We start from the raw sequence: 16979 nt of genomic DNA, 5'->3' as shown, positions 1-16979 counted from the left end.
ATGAGTGATTTTAAAGGTTGGAGGATGGGGAAATCTAATATATTTTTTTTAAAATTTTAATGTGGGTGAAATGAGAGGTTTCTAAATGCGAGGAAGTACATGTCTATCTATGGATCTAGTTCTTCCTTAAAAAGAAATTTAAATGGTTCTCCTAATCTGTGGTTCACAGTCAGAGGTTACAGGCCAAGTTCTTCAGCTTTCAATTCACAGGAAAAGTAATGTGGATTGGTTTTATCAAGCAAAGAATGTCCCGTAGATGTTAATTATTAATACTTTTGTATGCTTCATTATTTGTTTGTGTAAAAGTGTATGTCATATATTTTGAATTGTTGTTTAAAACTCGTGTCCAAGTTTCCTGTCTTTACTATTAGTGTCCACAAACGGCGGTTTAAATGTGAAATCTAATATCAACCTTATAAATAAAAATTGATGAAATCAATTAAATGGCTTTTGTTACTTGAACTAACCAATCAAAATTCATTAAAAGTCTCTGAGGTTGTGGAGCCAACGAATAAGAAAAGGTTTTTATGATACTTTGGGGACAAGTGTCATTAAAACAGCCCATTGTCCTCTCCATCTCCTTAATTTTTCACAATTATTTTGAAAGGACAGGTCTCCAGCAGCAGATGTACTCCCGGTCAGCTTGTATCTGTACAACAAGTTCTCAAACTACCTATCCATGGATTTAAGGTTTCATATATAATATTATCTCTAAATATGGCTATATTTTGAAGAAAAAATATCTGTATTGCAAGAGAGGAAAAGGGGTTTAATAACTGTATGTCCCTGTGCCGACTTTCAGTTGGTGTTTTAATAGTGAGGGAATATTAACACAGCCTAGTCGCTACAAAAATAAATCCGAGCAATCTGCCAGCAGACGAAAAGGCCCCCAACACTGGATCAAGGTAGTTCTGTGGGTTACACCTCTATTTTCAAAGATTTTTTTCTACTGCAATGCAAATGTCTGGACGATATTTGGAATTTCTTGAATTTTTAACAGGCGGTAGATCTTTAACAAAAAAAAAAACAATATATCTATTATACTACTGAAATCAAACTCGTTTAAAATACCATTTTCTCTGAAAACGACATTTGTCAAATTCGGTAGAGTGATATATTTTTGCCTGAAATTGTCGTGTATATTACAAAGTACTTATTTGAAAAATTGAAATATTTCTTCACATTCTGGGATAAGACAATTGGCGATACATTGATGTACACACCGAATGATGTTGAACAAAACTATTACTACTATTAACTGTTAAAGAGAAAAAAAACTAAACATCTTCCTCAATTGCAGGGATTAGCTGTTAAGAAGGTATTTGAGAAGCTGGAAAATGCACAACTGCAAACCATCTCTACTGATCCCGTGGTTATACTGGATACTTTTTTATTGAACCACAGGTGAGTGTCTCATTTTTTATTATCAAAGCCACTATATAACTAAGATTGTTCGTTTGTCTGATACGGATCTTAAAGATAATGAATTGTTGTAGAAATTTTCTGCGTTCTCCCCCCCCCCCCCTTAACTTCTATACGTATCACCTAAATGCCAGGGATGCAGCCGCTTATTGGATATTGTTTGTCTATAAGCTAGTTGTAAGTTCTAATTTATGATTTAACATATTATTTAAGAAATTAATATAAAATATAGGTACGAGGTTATTATGACAGGAAAAATTTTTCGTCAATTTAGGTTGCTAACATGGGAGTCAATTATTCGTCAGTTCGTTCATCCAGAAGGAGGAGAGAGGGTGGGGTACAAGGGTTTTATTATTTTAGCCCGCTGCGAGTTACTCTTTATTAGAGAGTATGAAAATCTGGTGAAAGATCCCATTTATTAATGTAATCATTCTTCCAGATATTTTCCATCTGAGATAGAGGCAGACAAGAAATTAATAGAAAACCTGGGTTCATTTTTTGTGAATGTTCTGGCCAGCAACAGTTTTAAGTTTGAATCTGCCAGCTTATTTGAGGTTAATTGTTTTCAAATTTTGCATGATGATTCCTATTACAGTTAGGTACGACTTAGGATTTTTATCGTTACCAGAAATTCCATATGTCCATTTAAAACATGTTGTTTTTTAACAACAATTTTTTGATAAAATTATTCTATTCATTGATTTTTGGAATTCTGATTCCTATTACAACCAGGTACAATGTTAAAAGTGAAGCATCTCTGTAATTAAGTCCTATTCTGTTTTTTCAGTTCTGAACTTCTGACACTCTACAAGTTTAAGTCGTTTGTCCTACTGTTTTAGAGCTTCGCTTTTATGGATGTTGTCCTCCTTGTTCCATATTAAACTGGAAGCTTTCATGAAGACATAACATTGGTTATGATAAAACCTTTTACAAGAAATAATTTGCTATATGTATAGAAAAGTCGATATTTTATCAAACCAAAATTTATATTTAAGACTCAAATCTTTTGATTACCTAGGTACTTTGATGTCATACAAGACATCAAATATTTTTGTAATTGAGTTCTTTATCATTTTTTCCTCAAATATATGATGTTCCATCGTTACGATTAAAATGCAGTATTAACAATCAAGTCCAGCGAGGGAATAGACAATGGCCGAAAAATTAATGAACATTCCCAATGATGATATGCAAAATACTTATTCTCAAAAACATTATTTATTTTTTCAAGATCTTGGAAAGATGCGAGAAGCTTGAGAAAATCTATCCGCAGTACAGTAAAGTTTGGAAAAAGGTAGAATAAGATATAATATAATAAATGATAATAATAAGGTTCTTAGGTTAGGTTAAGTCTATTGTTAGGTGGTCTACCTCATTTAAGACCAACGCATTTATTTCTTAATGTTTTTCAGATCGAAGTTTTTTTCTCTGTGTTTTTCTTAACGTTGAAAAACATGGGAATCGCTAAAAATTTCCAGTGCTTATTAAAATGTCAATGTTTCCACATAAAACATTAAAGTATTGATAATACAGTGTGTTTTTTTTATGAGCACTTTTTTGAAAGCAATTTTACCCCACTTATAGTTATCAGAATTTAATGATTAATGGCTTATTTTCTTCGTTTTTTAAGGGAAATTATGAAACAACAAAAAAAATTACAGTTTTTGTTGAAAAAAAGTACAGTAAAGTTGAAAATTAAAAACTTAGGTGTCAACATCTAAAAATGGTTTTAGCGCATTTTTCTTATGCTCAAATAATCAACCTTTTGCAAGAATGGCTGCTAAACACTTCAAAGTTGAGATATAGAGCTATAAATGTATACAGATACTATAAAGGACATGTACTAGAACATATCAAAGTTTGAAGGTCATATCTCAACCAGGGAGGGAGTACTGGCCCCCCAAAGTTGACTACAGAAAATCCATTTTTTAAGAAAAATGCGCTAAAACCATTTTTATATGTTGACACCTAAGTTTTTAATTTTCAACTTTACTGTACTTTTTCAACAAAAACTGTAATTTTTTTTGTTGTTTTATAATTTCCCTTAAAAAACGAAGAAAATAAGCCATTAATCATTAAATTCTGATAACTATAAGTGGGGTAAAATTGCTTTCAAAAAAGTGCTCATAAAAAAAAACACACTGTATTAAACACAGCTACGTAGCCATTATCTAAATCGGCCACGGCTACTTATGTTGCTGCGATATTTTTAACCTTGTGTTAAACATTATCAATGCTTTTTGTTAGCAGTGGAAACATTACCTGGCCTCATTCGTAAAATTATTTAGGTGAGAAAGAATGCAGTGGGCAGTGTGTCAGACAAGGAGAACTTGAGACAAGCTATCATGGCTAATAAACATGATTTCGACATTATCATCAAACACCTTTGTCATATCAAGTTTTAATTGATTAATCTCATTCCAAATGGAATTTCCTAAAACGTGATAAAAAGTTCGCCGTGTTAAAATGCTTCTCTTTAAGTATTTTCTATTTTTTTTTATTTATTTCAAACTTCTGCCAAGTGTGAAAAATCTTCTAAAACTATTTCGAAGAAGACTCTAGTATGTTTATCGACATTCAATGTAGGATGAATTGGGTAACAAGAACATTTTGTTAAAGTAATCATAAGTTTTGACCGGTATTTATTTGTATTTCTTGACTTCAACAAAACATTTGACTATGTAACGATGTAAATTCTTTAACCAATTTTAAAATTTAATGTAAATACGTTGCATTTGTCAACTTCAAGTATTGAGACTGAAATAATTTGCTGATTAAGTATCTGTTTATCTGCCTTACCTCTTGTTGGTTAAAACTCGTCATAACAAAGTTACTTTTTACACGGAGTCTTTCAAAAAAAAATTCTGACGTCATAAAAATGAGGGAGGAGGAGTGGGAAAGAAAACCCCTAAAAAAGAGATGGATAATCCCTCATTTTTATGACGTCACATTGAGCGACTTTCAGCGTCTTCATCTATTTTAATGGCCTTATTATTGTTTGACAATTATATAATATGCGTTTGTCTGTTATTTATACCTAAAAAGTAGGTATCTAATTCTTGATTGGAAAAATATCTAGAATTTAGAGAGATAAAGATAAACTTTATAAAGGAATTAAAATATTACGAATCATTTCAACAGCTTGTTTAAAGTGTTATATTCAGACTTTATTTTTATATCGTTATTTAGCTTTATTTTGATAAAGTTCGTTTTGTTTATGTAATATAAGGATTAAACCTTTGTATAAAAAGAAATATATATTATATAGTTAAGTATGAATTTATATTTAAGTTATTTGCAGCAAAGCTTCTCTTACAATATATGTGATTGTGCAGTAACAGGATGTTTGTCTGTATGTGTATGGCGTAAGATCTACCTAACCGCTTAACTGATATGGTTCTCATTTACAGTTAAGCTTCTCATAGTTTCAGGGAAGGGTTATAACTATTGTTGTGAAGGATACTACACCATTCCAAGAGAAATCTTCCCTAGAAAAATTTAGAATATCCCCCACTCAATAAAAAAAATTTGCAACTTCTTTACCTACCAAATTTTGCATAGCTATTTATTTTATTTTATTTTAATTTGTAGAGATTTCTACTGTTAGTAAAGGAACTTATTTAGGGCTTGTTTAATTTACGAAAAGAAATTTTTTTTACATTTGATAAAGGCATCAGTTTGTCAAAGTAAAGATCATATGTTCAATAGGGTTTATAAGTCGCTTTATATCTGGGTAGTATGACTTTTAGAAGCAAAGCTACTCAATAATTCCCCAAACGTCTGTTATACACGAAGTGGTGGAAACGTGATTTTCTCGAAAGAGGGCTGAAACGTATTATCAACATTCCCACGTACCCCAGTTTTGAGCTTATTAAATATAAAGCATCCTTAGCGGTCAGACTGCTTTTTAGCAGGTTATTGGCTATTTTTATATTTCCCTCCATAATTTGGTCTTATTTTTAAAAGAAGGTGTATCAACTATTTTTTTTATAGCTAGCCGGTTCTTTTAGTAAGTAGTAGATGTAAAATTTTTCATAGAATTCAGATATGCAATCGGTTTTTTTGTAGACCTCTTATTTTTTAAGTAATTTAAGTTTAAAAAAAAAAAAATTAAGTCGATTTTAAGGTACTAAAATGCAACAAAAAAAAGAAAGAAAATGGTCATTATGAACAAAAATAGTAAGATCTTTAATTTGACACCTTACTTTTTCAATTCTGTCAGGTAATTATTGAAAAAATCGATTTTTTTAAACCCACGAGAATAAAAACTTTGAACTTAATTTTATTATTTCACAAATAAAAAAATATGGGTTCATATATACCATTAGAATCAGAAAAATATTACGAATCCATTGTAAGCAAAATTGAAAAAAAAAGTTTACAATATAGTATATAAACTACAATAAAAGGAATTATATGAAAATATCATATTATGTTGTACAGGCAACGTCTTAATTCTTCAATTGAGTATAAAAATGGGAAGGGGGTAAAGAGGGGGTAAAAAAGGGAAGACAATAGTGTTGTCTGAACAAAAAAAATAATTGGCCATTTCTGTAATTTTTTAATTTTTTAATTTTTTTCAATTTTGCTTACAATGGATTCGTAATATTTTTCTGATTCTAATGGTATATATGAACCCATGTTTTTTATGTCTGTTTGAGAAAATATTTAGGTCTAAAGTTTTTATTATACCGAGGTTAAAAAAATAGATTTTTTCAATAATTACCTGACAGAATTGAAAAAGTAAGGTGTCAAATTAAAGATCTTACTATTTTTGTTCTTACTGACCATTTTCTTCTTTTATTTTGTTGCGTTTTAGTACCTTAAAACCGACTTAATTATTTTTTTTAAAAACTTAAATTACTTAAAAAATAAGAGGTCTACAAAAAAACCGATTGCATATTTGAATTCTATGAAAAATTTTACATCTACTACTTACTAAAAGAACCGGCTAGCTATAAAAAAAAAAGTTGATACAACTTCTTTTGCAGATAATGGTATTAAAATTAAATTTCCCGTTCTGAGCATCCAGTGTGATTTTTATGTACGTCGCTACTTGTGGATGTTGTTTTCACATCAAAAAGAAATCTAATTCACAATCTTCGATTTCGAGATAATAAGATTTAACTCCTTTTATCTGGAAATCTTTTGATTGATTTACAAATTCCCTTTTCCCCTGTCATTAATTTGATCCCTAATTTATATTTGATTTTTGATTCATGGACAATTAGACACCATGGGAAGTTATTTACAACAATGGATATAGAATACATGGACAATGTGAGAGATTCTTGCATACCCTGGTAAAATGTTTTCCCTACTGTCTAATGATACTACCATCCCCTTTAATGAATTTACCACATCCCTTCCCATAGCGGGAAGGAGTGACCAATACCTAAGGACTATACATTAGAAACATAAATTTACGATAAATATTTCTCTTGTCCCAATATCCACGTATTATATATCCATTTGTACAACCAACAGTTAGGCATTTCAACAAGGTTTCAGATTATTTAGTTGTAAAGTTCGTCCAATCTTTTTATTGAGGGGGTTAAATGTTTGAGTGGGGTTATCTAATGTTTTCTTTTAAATTTAGGTTGTAAAATGAAGCGTTTCAAAGTTTGAGGGGGACAATCAACCTCCCCTCGGACGTCTCTTTAATTACATTTATGTAGGTCCGTTTTAGAAATGATTTTATTTATCTGACATTTCGAATTAAAGAGTAGCTGAGCTACTTAAAAAGCAAAGACAATTTGTTAAACAATTTGAACTTGCTGTGAAAAGTACTTAGTATTGAAGTTCTCAACTGATAAAAGTAAAAATACTATATTTAATTGTCTCGTCAAAATTTAAGATTTTCTTCATTATGTTTATATGATTAAGCAAATTTTTCTAGACGAAGATCTTCTAAAAGAGATTAATGAAACAATTTGATTTGTGCAGTTGAAATAGCCTTAAACCTGCCCATTATCTGTAATATCTCCCTTTGAATAAATTGTAAAGAATTTTTATGTGATTGGGGGGGGGGGGGGAGGGCTAAGTTTTATCTAGGAGTCATTTCTCTAAAAGGGTTTTATATACCCTTACCACTTCAATTTCTTAAAATAACCTTAATCCTGCCCTGGACCATTAAAAAGAATACATCATCAAAAAGTTGTTATTAGTTCGACTTTGCCGTTTACTAGATAATATTGAATCCAGCTATTTTGTACATATTTAGGAATGTCAGATTTATTCGAAGTTCTGATGAAAGGGGGAAAGCTTTGATGGGAAATAAAATTTGACTTCATTGATTCTCTTACAAGCTTCAATGCATTTTATTGCAATTAAATCGAAGGAGGTTTTTATATGTGTAGCTGCATTATAAATAGGAATGTCCGTACGTCTTGTAACTCTACGTACCCAATCTTTTGCCATTGTTGGAAATTTCAGCAGTTTATCCACTTTTAATTCTTCTGTTACAAAAATGTTTTGTACTATATTATTACTAGCGTAAGCGCCTCTAGTATCTAGGGACTCCGTATTCAAAGTAAAATAGCCTAAAACCATCCCAAGGCTTAAATTCACAAATAAGATAGACTAAAACAATTTTGTGACCTATGTGAAGAAGATTTAGGTAGTTTTTTTGCAGTTATGTAAAGGAATGATACAGCATAAGGTGTCAGGGATCTAAGGGATAAGACAATGGCCGATAATTTGATGTAAATCCCCAATGATGATACACAAAATTACACCTTCTGTAGATTTCAATTAGTGGTTCGAATGTTTAGACACTTAACTATATGAACCAACCAATCAAAACTCAATAAAAGTGCCCAATACTGACCCCTGGAAATCCTAATAATGAAAACCAAGCTCCTTACATTGGGAAAATATCGTTCTTGTTTGATTAAATTTCTAGGCTTACTTTTATGAAGTGTTTAGTGTACCGTTTCCTATTCTATGTAAAAAAATGTCATCGCCTCTAGTTTCTCGGGCTAAGGTACTGCATTTAATTTTTTTGTCTTATTGAATATTTGGTCCATGTAAGTAATTTTTAAATACTATCTTTGGTAGCTGATATAGAATACAGAGGGATGAAAGGTGGTAGATTAATTTAACTTTAATAGTCCCCTTCCTTTCTGTGTATAATATTGAATGTATTTGAGTAGCAAAAATTACTTTTTGTCAAAATGTGTTTTTTTAACTGTTTTTAAAGGAAAGATGTCATAATTATTTGCTTTATACTTTTTATCAGGTTGAATGGGAGGGGGAGGAATCTTCCCTCCTGGCAAAACAAAAGCGAAGATTAATAAACAAATATGATCTTAAACTGTTTTTAACCTATTTTTTAATTGGGGGTCAAAAATATACTAGGACAACTATAGAATCAGACTGCAGAGCCCAAATTTGAATTAAGTCCCCAATAAACTTTTTTGGGGGGAATTAAAAATTAATCTTTAGTGTTGCTGTAATCATATTGACTGGAGCAAAAGCTCTTTTTTACTTCAGGTAATATTGTGGCTTACAGAACATTTTTATATAATTCACTTTATATTGATACAATAAAAAAAACATTACTCTGTTCATTGGAAATAATTTTTTTTCCAAAACAATTAATTTCATTGAAAAATCTAACATTTACAATAAAACAAATAATTCTGAAATCTAACCAATAAGAAGTCTTGTTTTATTTCAATTCCTAACAATTCAAAAAAAGAGTGTTTTCACAAAGTGACTTATTTCCAATGTAGTTAAATAATTTTTATTTAATTAAAATGAAAAGAATGAAAACCATACACATAAAAGATACATTCTTTTTAAAATTATTTTAAAAAATAAGTTTGAATAATCTTATTTTATAACGCATTTGTATATGTGACAAAAATAAATTTGTTGTATTGCATAAACATTTGTTGTCATTTAACCCTTTACAGCCATTTTTTATGTTTTTAAAATAAGTGAGAGAACACAAACATGTTAATGTTAATTCGTTGATATATTATAAAGAATTAACTTTTTAGTGAATTTTTATAGTAAAATCATAAGGCCCAATTTTACTCTATACCAGAATACAATATTTATGAAGCAAAACACTCTAAAAGCTACGAATTTTACCCAAATAAAAAAAAAAACCTTTTGCTTCGGTCAAAATGATCACGGCAACAGTAAAAATTAATATTTAAATCCCCCCAAAAAAGTTTATTGGGGATTTTATTCAAATTTAGGCTCTGCAGTCTGATTCTACTGGTGTCATAGTATATTTTTTATATACGTTTTAAAAATAGGTTAAAAACAGTTTAAGTCTGTCTTACTTCGTCAAACTTTTTTGTTATCCAATAATTAAGTAGAACAACATTATAAAAGTGAAGCTCTAAAATCACAGTTGGGACGGACGAACGAACATTAACAATTGCAGAGTGTCAGAACTGAATAATCAGAATATAAATGTATAAGATGTAAAGCAAAATTGTAAGTAAATTTGTTGAAAAACAGCTTGATACAGGATAATGTTTATGGACATACTTACATTTTTAGGACTTGATTATAGAGTTGCTTCGCTTATTATATTATACTTTGTTGTCCCAGGAATCAATATACCAAAAATCAGATCAATCGGATGATTAGATCACATAAAAATTTGTTGTTAAAAAAGTAAAAAAAATCAACATGTTTAACGTTGTTAAACCATAGACGTTAATAATAGATATTTATAGAAAAGGTTTGGATAATAGTCATTATAAAAACAGTATGTCAGACATTCATATTGGATTACTTTTATTGATATTTTAAGCATAATATATTATTAAAACATGCAAAGAAATGCCTCTTTATAAATTCTATTTGTGACAAAATAGTTTTATTTGAGGATTAAATTGTTGTTTACCGTAATTTATATCCCTAATTCCTAGATTGGTAAAATTACGTGTTTCTAAGTTGTAGTTATTATCTGAAGTGTTTTTTTATGATATAATAAATGAAGTTTACTTTTTAGATGGTAAGGGGAAGATGCACTGTTAAAAATCATATATCCTATTAAAAGAAATATACTATAGATGTGTATACAGACTACCTACGTCTATTTTCAAGACCTTTTTCGTCGGCTACCATATTGTTTTCTGCTACTTGGCTGTGTTAATACACACCACACCATTTTGGTTGATTTTCATGAGTCGGCACAAGGACAGAGCGATGGGGAGATACAGTTATTTAACCCTTTTTTCCTCAAGTGTTTTACTGTATACCTTTTCTACACTGAAATAACTGAGATCTCCTTTTTAGGGAAGATTCACAGAAGTTGTGAGATGGCTTTCAGCTTATTGATTATTTCACCTAAATCATGGGCTGGTTTTACGCTATCTTCTGGAATTCCCTGTCCTTTTGAATGAATACAAAGCCCCTTTATTATATGTAGGGTATCTTTCAGTTTCTTTGTCCACTAAGATCTCGTGAACGGCTTGATCAATCATGCCATAAATTTAAAAAAAAAGATTTAATTTAACACATGAAAGTCCAAGGGGGGAGGGGTAAAAGGGTAATTACATTAACACATGGACGTCCAAGGGGGGGGAGAGGTAATTACCCCCCCTCCAAAAAAAAAGGTAAAAAAGCTCGGACGCCCTTGTATTTACAAAAGTTCGGTTGTGTTAAATTGGTTTTGTACCAAACCTGCAATTTCAAATATGGCCTCTAGTAAAAACTACACCCCTCCCCTAAAAACAAGGGGAGTGGATAGGGGAAAAAACCTCAACACTCCCTTGGTTATAGAGGAGCTTCAATATCTATTTTCTCGTAAATTCTAAAATACTTTTTACAGTGACCGGGGTTATATGGGAACTTTTTTTACACTTTCTTCATTCTGTTTTATTTTATAGCTTTTTCTTGCTGTTTTTATTGTAAATAATTGTATGTGTTTATTTGTTTGCAGGAAGGGAGTAGACATTGGACTGTTTATTACACTAGTCCCCAAAGTATTATATATTTATTTGTTTGCAGGAAGAGAGTGGACATTGGACTGTTTATTACACTAGTCCCCAAAGTATTATATATTTATTTGTTTGCAGGAAGAGAGTGGACATTGGACTGTTCATTACACTAGTCCCCAAAGTATTATATATTTATTTGTTTGCAGGGAGGGAGACGATAATGCCAAATAAATTCATCTACATCCCTTTCTTCATCCAATATTTACACAAAAACTTAAATGCCGTACAAGAATTTTTAATGGAAGGTTAATTTCATCTTTTTTTGCCCTTTCCTCTAAAATATTTGTTATAATCAAGAATTGCAATCCAAAATCAGTTAAAATTTGGATACTTGGCTCGCGGAATGAATGCGCTTAAGAGATCTGAATCTTAACTTGATTTGCTGATTGCCATCCCTTATGATAACAAATATGTTCTGTGGTCAGGGATATAGGGACATTGAACTAGCTAATATACAGTATACTCAAGGTGTTATAAACTATTATTTCCATACGCTGCACAGTGGGCCAGAATTGGCCAAAACGGTTCAAAATTCAATAACTCAAAAACTATTGGTTTTAGAGAAAAAATTGTAAAACATGAAAAGTATATCTATGCAAAAACTAAAAGTTTGCTTATTTGTGTATACTCAGTTTTGGGGGAATTTTCGCGGATTTTTTTTTCAATTACTACTAAACTTCATTTTACAGTTTCAACACCAAAAGAACAATTTCATATTTTTAAATATTAAGCAACTTTGCTTTTATGTACAATTAACCTCTGACCACTCCTTCATGTGGTTTTGGTGTATTTTTCGCGGATTTTTTTAGAATTACTTCTAAACTTCATTTTACAGTTTCAACAACAAAAAAACAATTTCATATTATTAAATTTTAAGCAACTTTGCTCTTATGTACAATTCACCTCTAACCCCTCCTTCATCTGGTTTTGGTGTATTTTTTGCGGATTTTTTTTAAAAATTACTTCTAAACTTCATTTTAAAGTTTAACACCAAAAGAACAATTTCATATTTTTAAATTTTAAGCAACTTTACTCTTATGTACAATTCACCTCTGACCACTCCTTCATGTGGTTTTGGTGTATTTTTCGCATTTTTTTAGACTGAGGAACATTAATAACAAGGATGACAAAATCCATAAGAATCAATATAAATATCTCCACAACTTATATTATTAATTTTTTATCCAGGGATCATAGGGGATAAGACAATCGACGGTAATTGATAATGATAATAAATTAACAAAGTTCGGGGGGAGGGAATAGGAATGTTAAATACACAAATACCAAAAGTTTTAAACTTATTCTTATTTATTCGCTGGATTAAAACTTTGGGTACCTTTATTAAATTTGAGTTCTATAAAAGCTTTCTAATATTTCAACTAATAGGTAATTTTTATCTACAGAAATATTAATCTTGATTGTCTTATCCATTAAGATCCCTGACAAATTTACCCAGGTTGAATAACATTATTGATAAGGTATTTGGGATCAAGCAACAAAATTCAATGAATGGTTTTGAGCCAACAAATAATATCACGGGGTTATAAAACTTTGGGTACAAGTGTAATTTGTGGTTTAATGGTCCCTTCCTCCCTGTGTTTGCTTAAAAACGTTTAAGTAATGATGCCCAACAAACAGCAACCCATTCCAACTATACCTAGTATGAATGCACCAACTTTGTCTGCAAGTTCCAACTATGCATTGAACTAAGTTGCGCCTATTTATGGACCAAGGCATTCACCCTACTCTCACTATTAGTGTCATGTATCAGACATAGCAGCAGAAGGTAATATTTTTAATGTCATTAGTATAACAAGGTGTAACAAGAATCGAACACACAGGCACGCTATCATATACGACGGGTTTTTAATATAAAGTTTTACAAATGGTAATATTCGTTTGTCCAACCGTTTCAGAGAGCTTCGGTTTATGGATGTTGTTATTCTTGTTAACATAAAATTAGTTATTTCTGCGAGAGAGAGAGAGAGAGAGAGGGAGAGAGAGAGAGAGAGAGAGAGAGAGAGAGAGAGAGAGAGAGAGAGAGAGAGAGAGAGAGAGAGAGAGAGAGGAAGAAAGAGAGAGAGGACGAAAGAGAGAGAGGACGAAAGAGAGAGAGTAAGAAAGAGAGAGAGAGAAAGAGAGAGAGAGAGGAAGAAAGAGAGAGAGAGGGAGAAAGAGAGAGAGAGCGAGAAAAAGAGAGAGAGAGAGAGAGTAAAAAAGAGAGAGAGTATACGAAATTGTCACATTTATACATATAATATTAGGTTTATTCAAAAAAAAATGCGCCATGCAAATAATTAACATACGTAAGAAATTGTAGGTTTCTAAATTCAACCAGCAAATTTTAAAACTTTCTAGAATGCACGGCTGCAAACGGCTGCAGCTAAAATCTTTTCTCCTGGCCTATAAATGAGCTAAATTTTATGAGAGTTAAGATCCCAGACTGTCCAAGTCCGTCCAAAATTTTCTACAAGCTTTGAAAGTTGACCTATGCTTAAAAATAAGCAAGATTTTAGGAATATTTTTTTATATAATTGATTGTTTAAATACCATTTTATTTATTTATTTCTAGTTTTACTTTCATTATCGGATGACAATTGTTATAACGTTTATCTGAAGCTTGATTTTTTGAAAATCGGCCATCATTAGCCTGAGTAATCAATGTTTGAAGATGGGTTGGTAGTGGTCAAAAATTGCCTTAAAAAATGCGACCCTACTCTACTTTGTTAGGCACTGGACGCACTCAGAAATACACCTGGACCTTGAAAATGTCATTTTTAAAAGCCCTAATGTATGTAATTTAGTCATATAAAGAAAAAAATATAAATACCAAGAAACCAAATACCCCCCCAATTTTTGTATTTTGACACCTGCTGGCCCACTGTGCGCTGGATTAAATCTTAGGTTTCTTATAATAAATCGTGATTTGGTTGAACAAAAGATCTATAATGTAGATGTATATATAATAGACAACTACCTCCCTTCCTTTATCAAAGACCTCTTTCGTCGGCTTCTAAATTATTTTCTGCTACTTTGCTGTGTTAATATACGCGACACAATTGGTTGATTTCCAATGACCCAATAGAAAGGTTGCACAAGGCGGTTGCGATTGGGAGACACAATTATTTAACCTTTTCTCCTTTAGTGTTTTACTCTTATGGTTGTACAAACTAGTTGTTTTCAAACTTTTCAACCAATAATGTAATATTTATCGGAGATGTTTATCAACACGACTGACGGACATTACTAAGTTTAACTGTAGTGTAACTGTAGTTATAATCACAAGTTTATTTTTAAACAAACAAATCAATACTGATTTATATTTTTAAAAATTAGGATGGGTCAAACAGGATAACAATAGGTTTCTTCCTTTTGTATATTTTGGCATAGAGTGATCAACACATTTTATCTAAATAAACATGTTCTTGTTATTTGAAAAGTCCAATGCATGGTCAGGGGCGTCCAAGCTTTTTTTTTTTGGGGGGGGGGGTAAATTTTTTTAAGGCGGAGGTAATTTTTTTTTTCTTGGGGGGGGGGGGGTAAAATGGGGCTCGAAGTGCGCCGCAAATTTTTTGTACCCCCCCAAAATTTTTACCCTGGGGGTAAAATTTGCTTGGGGGCGGGGTAATTACCTCCACTGAAAACTGTTGGCAGGGGTAAATTTATTTTACCCCCCCCCCAAAAAAAAAAAAATTACCCCCGGGGTAATATTTTTTTTTTTTTTTTTGGGGGGGGGGGGGGGGTAATTTAAATTTTGTTAAATATTTAGTATTAAAAATTTTTTTTGTTATGGATTTTTTTTTTTGGGGGGGGGGTATTTATTGTTTGGGGGGTTAAATCCCCACTTTACCCACCCCCCTTTGGACGTATTTGTGCACGGTGTTTCATTATATAATTATATACAAAGAATAGAATAGAATAGAATTTATTAACTAATGCAATACATTTAAATTATTAAATATACATATAAAATCATATTTTAAAAATTGCATAGCAAGGAGTAATTAAGCCTTGGAGTAGGCCGTAAATTTACCCCTTTAATTGATTTCATTTATTATTTTATTTATAGCGAAAATTACAAAAATTACTTATTATATAATAGTTATTTCTCGCATCGTATTATAAACGGCTTTCCGCGGATATAGAATGTACAATTATGATTGTACATTTCTGTATTCGTAGAAAGCTGGATATAATACGATGCTAGACATAGTTTTTTCGTATGGATGAGAACCGGTTCCTATCCACCGGATTCGAATGAATACGAGAAAGATATTTACACAAATTTAATATATCAATAATTAAGTGGGTTGACTAAATAACTATTTACAGTTATAGAAATTGGTACAGATTTTATTTCTTACAAAAGCATTTTCTTTTGTTGCAATTAAATGATTTCTAATTTGTAAAATAATCTTTTTAAATCATGAACAATGATTTCTTTACAGAGTCTGAAAGCCTTATTTCATTTCTCAAGTTATTCCAAAGTTTTGGAAATGACACTGCTGGAAAATATTCAAGATGTTTTGTTTTAGGTATACTTATCAGTAACTTTTTTGATATCTGAGAAGAAAGAACTTTAAACATGTTATCAAAGCTTTCTGGGAGTTTCTTATGAAAAAATTTACTTATAAAATTTAAAATGTTTAAATTTACCATATCATCAAATTTTAAGATTTTAGATTGTCCAAACAAAATTTCAGTGTGTGCATTATAATTAGCACCTACAATAATCCTTATTGCCCTTTTTGTTGTTTTCTTATTTGATCAATATCTTTACTTTTAAAGATACCCCGTGTGATATTAGAATAATTTAAGTGAGGCAAAATCATTGAGGAATAAATCGTTTTCAAAGTTTTTGATGGGAGAACATCTTTTATTTGATTTAATGCATATAGAGAACTAGAAACTTTGTTTTTTACCATTTTTGTATGCTCATTCCAATTGAGAAATTCATCAAGATGTACCCCAATAAATGTAAAAGACTTGGTTTCATTTTCATTGCTGATTCTCTCAACTTCCTCCCCATTAATGAAGATTCTAAAGTTATTATTGACAGGTTGCATACTGCTAAGTCTGAAGACCATGTATTTTGTTTTAGATACATTTAAAGAAAGTTTATTTGCCCTAAACCATACTGATGCCTTATCTAATTCTTCATTTAATGATGTTTTTTTTTATGGTTTCTAAATTACTTGAGGTTTTACAAAAGATTGTGTCATCTGCAAAAAGGCTACAAAATAACGTTGTTGAATTTGGAAGGTCGTTTATATACAACAAGAACAAAATTGGTCCAATGACAGAGCCCTGTGGTACTCCATGAGTTAATACTTTTTCTTCGGACTTTACACCATTTATTTCAACATACTGTTTTCTATTAGTTAGATAATTTTCAAACCATTTTGCAGATACACCTTTAAAACCATAGTGTTTTAGTTTGGATAGTAAAATTGTTATATCACACGTGTCTAATCATTTGAAAAGCAACAATTTTCTCAAGTAATTTAGAAAGGGCTGGAAGAATGGAGATAGGACGATAATTGTCAAATCTATCTTTTTCACCAGCTTTGTAGATAGGTATAATTTTTG

The 16979-nt window shown here is 30.9% G+C and overlaps 1 protein-coding gene across 1 annotated transcript; it reads left to right on the top strand.

The window, feature by feature from the left end:
* LOC145324569 (uncharacterized) lies at positions 1-4460 on the top strand. Its single transcript, XM_080167151.1, has 6 exons — positions 1-16; positions 608-690; positions 1301-1404; positions 1862-1976; positions 2654-2716; positions 3711-4460. The coding sequence occupies exons 1-6, from the start codon at positions 1-3 to the stop codon at positions 3825-3827; spliced, it is 498 nt and encodes a 165-aa protein (XP_080023277.1). The 3' UTR covers positions 3828-4460.
* Positions 4461-16979: the final 12519 nt, after the last annotated feature.

This window comes from Acartia tonsa, chromosome 7, assembly GCF_053477335.1.
Source record: "Acartia tonsa isolate MP-2025a chromosome 7, ASM5347733v1, whole genome shotgun sequence".
Classification (NCBI taxonomy): Eukaryota; Metazoa; Arthropoda; class Copepoda; order Calanoida; family Acartiidae; genus Acartia; species Acartia tonsa.
The sequence above is the reverse complement of the archived record's forward strand: the minus strand, read 5'-3'. Positions and strand labels throughout refer to the sequence as shown.

Bases quoted from the DNA above. Each gene is read 5' to 3' on its own strand.
- LOC145324569 (XM_080167151.1), top strand. The intron at 691-1,300 runs GTTTCATATATA...CCTCAATTGCAG, and splicing joins TACCTATCCATGGATTTAAG to GGATTAGCTGTTAAGAAGGT. The intron at 2,717-3,710 runs GTAGAATAAGAT...AAAATTATTTAG, and splicing joins ACAGTAAAGTTTGGAAAAAG to GTGAGAAAGAATGCAGTGGG.